This window comes from Engraulis encrasicolus, chromosome 2 (genome assembly GCF_034702125.1).
Source record: "Engraulis encrasicolus isolate BLACKSEA-1 chromosome 2, IST_EnEncr_1.0, whole genome shotgun sequence".
NCBI classification, from domain to species: domain Eukaryota; kingdom Metazoa; phylum Chordata; class Actinopteri; order Clupeiformes; family Engraulidae; genus Engraulis; species Engraulis encrasicolus.
Window position 1 is genome coordinate 38755216 of NC_085858.1, and position 7769 is coordinate 38762984.

At 41.0% G+C, this 7769-nt stretch overlaps 1 protein-coding gene across 1 annotated transcript in view; it reads right to left on the minus strand.

The window, feature by feature from the left end:
• Nucleotides 1-1591, minus strand: part of top2a (DNA topoisomerase II alpha) — a 34036-nt gene extending 32445 nt beyond the window's left edge. Inside the window, exon 1 of the mRNA XM_063188175.1 lies at nt 1407-1591. Within this exon, the coding sequence (XP_063044245.1) occupies nt 1407-1433 (27 nt within the window). The 5' untranslated portion in view covers nt 1434-1591. The remainder of the gene's footprint in view (nt 1-1406) is intronic.
• Between the last annotated feature and the right edge of the window lie 6178 nt (nt 1592-7769).

Consider the following 7769-nt stretch of genomic DNA (forward strand, 5'->3'; position numbering starts at 1 on the left):
TTTCCGAGATATGAGCAATTCTAATGGGGGCAGCGTTTGTTTACATTTTTTAAAAAATGAAACATAGGCCAACTCCAAATATTTTCCCAAAAGGTACTGCTGTTTGCTAGTTGTCCGCTGATGTTTTATAACCTTTTGGATGTTTTTGGGAATAAATAAAAATGTTTTTTTGAAATGTAAACAAAGAGCTGCCCCCATTACAATGACCAGGATCTCGGAAACGGCTGAAGAAGAAGAAAAAAAAATCTCAGGTACTGACAAGTCCAGGGTAGTGTGAGCATTACAACTGCATGTTGAAATTGACCAAACTGTCCCTTTAAGTCCACAAAAATGGCCCTCGCCCACCTAGCCTGGCGACGCCATCCTGTGTGGACTCCATCCAAAGATCCGCACATCAGTCGGCTTTGCCCAGGCTACCGCCCGCCCACCCACCATAACCTAACCCAACCCAACCCATTAAAAATCAAACCATTGCATTACCAATGGGAAACCAGCCCGCCACCAGTATTGACTGACCATAAGCTACCCGCTTGTCCACGCACCACTTCTTTGCAAACGTATCAGTATTCCCTGTGACCGGATAGTAAGCGTACTCAACATTTTGCGTGGGAATACAAGCAGAATAAACGCAAACATGCATGCATATAGCTCTAGAGAAAATTAGAGTAAATTCTAAAAACTAATCATTGAACGTTAGGTTTAGTCAATGGACAACAATGCATCATGTGTCTCCAGCAGGAGGCTATCTTAACAGTCCGGAAGAAAATGAAATAGGGGCAAGCATTATTTCGTTTGGACATAGAATGGCAAACCAAACGATAACTGCTTGGGTTCGTCTAGTTTACTGTAGGCTAATGTCAACATACATTTGCAGGCCAAAACAGTGAGTGAGTGAGTACATGCTTAATGACTGGCATTGTGCAGCGTGTAGCCTCCAGACCCCATTACAAGATGGCCATGTTTAAGTTTTTCCATTACATCCCCCTCGTGACGTTGTCGTATATTGTTTTTTTTAGAAGATGGGTCTACTGGACACAGATATATGGAAAAAAAAGTGTAAAGGCAAGCTACCCGAATGTTTCGCTAATGTACTGCAATACTAAGGCGAGCGTAGCGGTTGCTATTCTTCTGGCCAAAACTGAATTTTACAGGCCCGTTTGTTATCAGCTTTAACTTGTGCAAACTCCGCTAACTGTACTAGCATCCACTTGAATTGACTACCGTATTATCTATAAAGTTAGATGACTGCTAATGCTTAGTTCAAAACAAAATGATGGAGCTAAAAAAGTTCGATGCAAGTCAAACTCAGTATGCAAACCTGACAATATCAAATAATACGAATGAAGCCGATAACTTAAACCGGTGTGTCAACAGTGATGCAACAAGAGCAAGGACGTTTCTCCTACCTTAAATGGGGCACCTGTAGCTGCCATTGTGATATTTTTTTGAACGTGTGTACCGAAAAGAAGAGTTAATAATTAAGATACTTTATACAAAAACAATCGTTTTTCTTCCTAGACCGAGGGATCCGCGATGTTGCCCTAACTGACTGACTGTGACTGCGTAGCCTAGCCCTGCTTCCAGTTTGTCTTTCAAATTTTTCAAAATTCGGAAACTAGTCGCCCGCCAGAAACAAAACAACCAATCCTGAGAAAGAAGGGTTCGACTTCTAACCAATCAGATTCCTCTTCTCGCCTTCTAAAATATAGGCAAATCACAGCCTCACAATTTCAAAGAACCCCCACCCCCGTAAGTCATTATTGGCCAATCACAATCCTGTTGTCAGTGTCCACATGTTTTCTCTCCGCATGAACCTCTCTGAACCGATTCCCTGATTGACGCTCCCAACGCAGGACGCTCCCCTGTCGGCTCGCTCCCACTAGCCAGACTATCGGTCCCACCGCCATATAACGGAGCTAGTTATCTTTTTGATGTTAGTTTTTTGTTTCTAACCCTAACCCTAACCTTAACCCTAAACCTAACCCTAACCCTAAACCTAACCCTAACCCTAAATTGCTTGTATGTGGCAGTGTATGATAATACGTGAAATATAATCGGGTGGGACTACACGTCCGGGAGTGATAGAAACACCTGGGACTGCACGTCCGGGAGCGATCTCAGTTGGGAGTGTCCATCTACCACCGCTCTGGACCAACTAAAATAAAATCGCAGATCCTTTCAACACAGCATTGTCCATGCTCGACTTCAAAGAATGGCATGAAATTAGCAACATTATACTCGTTTACTACATTCCACACTCAGATGAGAGAAGATGGGGGACATCATGATCCATAAGGTGTTGCCATTCTTATCCCCCAGGCTCATCAAATGCAGGGTGCAACTTTGCATAGGCTAACGTGTCCCATCTCTTTTAAATGCAGGATCATCTCCCCTGTTCAGACATTTTTACAGCAGGATTAACTGTGGGTGCAAGAGGAAGCTGTCTGAATACTCTGAAAGAGATGTTAGACAAAGACAAAGACAAAGGGGTGTCTTGTCCCGGGCCCAGGGAGAGAGGGGGCCCAGATTTGGATCCTCATTAGGCTACATTGTATGTATTGAATTTGAGGCCCTTTCAGATGTCTTTGTCCCTGGCCTAGCCAAGGCTGTCAGCGGCCCTGTATATCATATGAAAGCTTGGATTGTATAGTATACAGATATGACGATGTATTTGGTGTAGGCCTACCTATTTGCATAGCAACGATTGCCAATGTGTTGTTACGACTGAAACTTAGTTATATGTCCAAAATACATCAAGACGTTTCAACCTTGAAGATGAATTTGAGTGGTAACCGCAATATAACTGACTCCCACCCTACTTTTTTTTTACACCGCATTTTACATGACCCCACACTACTCTGTCATTTCCATGTAGTGGTAAAGGCTTCTAGGGCCATTCTGCAATTGGTTATCATAGCTCATTATACACCATATAAAAGCTTGGAGTATTGGTGTATGGAATATTATGATATATTTGCTGTAGGCCTACCTATTTGCCTAGTAACGCGGGTAAAATATTTTCTTTACCAACCAGCAATGATAGCCCTACAGTTTCTCAGCGATTCCATTGTGTTATGATACGTGGATCCTGACTACTTGTAATATCAGTGTTGTGATGCAATACATCAAGAGGTTATATACAACATATGCAACATGTGATAATGGCCCATTTTATTTATTTATTTTTTTTAAGATATTTTTATGGGCTTTTTGGGCCTTTATTTCAGATAGGACAGTGAAGGTGCGACAGGAAGTGAGTGTGGAGAGAGACGGGGTAGGTTTGGGAAATTACCCCGTCCGGACTCGAACCGGGGTCCCCGTGGGCATGTAAGCCCAAGTGTGGGGGGCTTAGCGCGCTGCGCCACAGCGCCCCCCTGTGATAATGGCCCATTTGATGTTAAGTCTTCCAACCGAAATCATAGAAAATGTGAAATACAATAGGCCTTTAAACATATCGTGTCAACTTTTGTAGACATATTGTGTCATGTTAAATATGTCTTACAAATGTTTGGTTACTACATGTCAGACCTACATGTATCTTAATTTTACATGTGCTTAGCAGCAGAGATGGGAAAAGAGGTGAAGTTGTACTCAAGTGAGCGTAGGCCTATCTTTCTTAAATCTTACTCGAGGGGTAAGTAAAAGTGATGTACTCATCCAAAATCTGCTCAAGTAAAGGTAAAGTAGTTCTAAAAAGTACTGAACTTAAAATGTAATTTGATGAAAAATAGTTCTTTGCTACTTTCAATTAGATGTCCTCTAGAGGCCTAGGCCTCTTTTTTTGGTCTTTTATGGCTCATTTTTTGACAGGAAAGGATTGGCGAGAGAGAGAGAGGCGGCAAGCTGGTGCCCTAGCAACGGCCCATGCCTAGTCCTTTTGAGATGCTCTTCATTTAATGGTTTTCTTTAGTCAATAATGACACATCTGGTGTTCCCAGACAGGCCCTCTTGTAGGAAAACCAGCAAGTCTATCATCTACAAACCTAAAGGCCAACTTGGGTCTTGGGTAGTGGTTTGAACAGGCGGCAGGGCTTTGTTGCATCTGGTATTGGAGATACTGTGAGGTGTCGTGATTTATAGCAAAATGTAAAAACTCCCTGTGATATAACACTTGAAGATCATGAAGAAGTTGAACATATCGCAAAGGAAGAGTGAGGGACAATACCATCAGAGAAGTGCAAAAAGCTCATTGATGAATGCAAAACATGTTTGGAAGCAGTCATTGTCATTGTGCACCCAAATACTTCTGGTCAGGACTGTATACAGACCATTCAGAAGACAAAAATATAATTTCAGCAGGGGATGTTTTCTTGGCACACGTTGGGCCCCTTTTACCAATCAAGCATCATTACAATGCCCCAGTCTACTTGAGCATTGTTGCAGGCCGTTAAGGTGCTGTTTCCACGTAGCTGGATAGTTTTATATGTGGATATTTTTTTCTGCTGGCTGCATTGGTTTTACATTGGTTTTGACCTTCCGTTTCCACGTAGCAGATATTTAAAATCCAGGTATAAAAAGCAGGAGAAAAAAATATCCTGTTTAGGGGGCTGAAACGCATTTGTTACAATGGAGGATTTTTTTTATCCACATGTTGCGTTTACACCTAGCAGGAGAAAAAAATACCCTGCTAAAAAAATATCCTGCTACGTGGAAACAGCACCTAAATGGTAAAAGGGTTCTACAGCCCAGTACCCAGTACAGTACCAGCCCAGCAAGGTGTACCTAAGCAGGTAAGTGTAGATCTTCTTTGTGTATGCATTTTTTCTTTCTAAAGTGTTATGTAGTATACAGTATGCAGTTTTATCCGTAAGTCAGTATACAGGTGGGATTTCAACCTGCAACCCTCTGATCTGATGTCCATCTCCTGAACCACCACACAACTGCCCCATGTGCTGTTACAGTATGTGTAACATGGCTGTTATGTAACTGTATGAATGCCACAGTTGGTCCTACTCTACATTTATAGTACATGTGCAGGTAGTACTATTCAGTGTGATATGAGGTTCTGTGCTATTGTGACATTAGCACATGTAGCAGGGCAATAACAAACCCATTACATCTACTGTGACTACCAGGTTCATAGAGTTCAATGCTCAGCATGGTCTCCTATTGCAATGCACTGTACTCTACTATACTCTACTTTCCCTTACAGTGCTCTACTCTACTTCACTCTACTCCATCATTACTGCTTGGATCTAGGGATGGGTCTTAGTGTATGCCTGGAAAGTGAGCTGCAGTTGCTCAGTTGGTACACCAACACATGTGAATACAGTACATGTATGCATGTTGCTTCATCGGTGGCATGGTGTAGTTGTTGCAGCAGTATGAAGTTCAGAACTCTTGCTATCTTTGCAAAGCTCTGAGGACATTGTACCCCACTCTTCCTTTGCAAACCTCTTCATGATCTTCACCTCAAATCAAGTGTTCTTGCGGAGGGTTTTTAAATGTTGCTGTAAATCATGATACATGTGGTACGTCCAAGGCCTCCAGGAGGAGAGAAGTGCCACAAACTCTCGAGTTAAATAAACAAGGGTAACACTTCCAAATAAGGGGCCATAATTAACAGTAAAGTACAACCTAATACTTAAGTAAGTGTTAATAATCATTACTTAATGCCACATTAGACACATATTAATTGTTAATAATGCATATGTTGAACATTAGTAAGCAGTTACTTTACTATTAGACCTTGTGTTACAAGTTAATAGCATATTATTATTTAACTAATGGATAAGTAAGGGCACAGTTAATAGTTAAGTAGCTATCAGGTCATACTTAACTAAGGACCAAAATTAACACTTACTTAATACAAAAGTAAGGCATAACTAATGGTTAATTAATAGATAGATATTGGTATTTGGGGCCCTTATATTAGAGTTGGCTGCGGATCACTAATGGTTAATTAATCGATAGATATTGGTGTTTGGGACCCTTATATTAGAGTTGGCTGCAGATAACTAATGGCTAATTAATCGATAGATATTGGTGTTTGGGACCCTTATAATAGAGTTGGCTGAGCATACCTAATAGTTAAATAATTAATCTACTGTGACATCTAGTTTTCACTCGTTCAAATCACTGTAATAGTGGCAACAGGAGCCATTATATAGCAATGATTGGACGTACACTTCTCAATGATGGTGGGGTGATGAAATGTATTTTTTGCATATACCACATATTAGTTTTAATGGTAAAAACCCTACAATAAATGCAGAACATTATGAAGAGTAATAGTTTTGAAGCGAAACTAAACCATTCCTTTGTGATAATTAAGTTAATGTTTGAGAATATTAGCTCCAAGAAGTGCATTGCATGATGGGTACGCAATCTACAGACAACAATATTTCGGTATTATTTATTCATTAGATATCCACAATTGTTTAGGAATTTCACTATTTCATTTTGACCATTTGAATACGTTAGCTGGAGGATATCATGAAGTGTCATTTGTGTATGATGAAATATAGAGAAGTTATTTAAGAATGAAGTTTCAAAACGGTCATTTTTGACCGTAACACAACCAGAGCTCTCCACCATCCTCTTCCATGACTGAGGCACCCCCATTATGGTACCGTCCCGCTGCACTGCTCTCTTTCAGATGCCATTGGGGGCTGCCCCCTTGCACGGGCGAGGCATAAATGCAATTTTGTTTGTCGTGTACACAGTGTGTAGTGTGCTGTGGAGTGCTGTGTGACAATGTGAATGGGTGTAGGAGTTGACTAGTTGGGCTTTCACTTCACTTTCACTTTCACATGACTACTAAAAAGGGACAAGTTAAGGGATGAGTTTATATTGTGTTTTTCACACAATTGCTATGATTTCAATTGCAAGACTAATATCAAAGGGGACATCATCACATATATTTCTGGTATATAACCTCAGGGCGCATACAACATTGATTTTAGGACAAGTAGTCAGGATTCAGACACCAGATAACACAATGGAATCACTGAGAAACTATATCATTGATACTGGTTATGGAAAATGATTTGCTTAGTTACCATTGCTCTGCAAACAGGTACACCAAATATATAATATCTGAATATACTACCCACTCCAGGCTTTCATATGGTATATAACAAGCTATGACAACCAACTGCAGAATGCATCTAGAGGTATTGCTGAACTTTATGAGAAAATGGCAAAACTGTGTGTGTGTGTGTGTGTGTGTGTGTGTGTGTGTGTGTGTGTGTGTGTGTGTGTGTGTGTGTGTGTGTGTGTGTGTGTGTGTGTGTGTGTGTGTGTGTGTGTGTGTGTGCGTGTGTGTGTGTGTGGGGGGGGGTGTTACGGCTGATAAGCCTAACTTGGCTGAACTTCCAGAAGGGTTAGTCACACAAAAATGTTATCTTCAGACATGTATCTTTTCAAAAAATATAAGCAACCTTTGCCCCTCTGAGTGGTACCGACATCTCACCTGGCCCGTGGACTATCTTGCCCTGGGGCCCTGTGTGCAACTGTTCCGCCACTGATCTTAAATTGTCACTTATGTAAAGCAATCGAACATACAGGTAGGCCTATATATGAGACAAAACACTAAAACAGCACGAAAACACAGAATTTTAATGACCTTTAAGGGCACCATGTTTATATTTCGCCTACGGCACCAAAATGGCTAGATGCGCCCCTGTGTGTTTATTATGTTTGTGTGGCCGCGCGCGTGCCGCACTCAAATAAACGTAGTGATCTAGAGTGAACATTAGTGATTTATCTATGTTTGTTTTGTGTAGGACAAACAAGGTGTATTTTTTCTCAGTATTTTTCTCTGTATT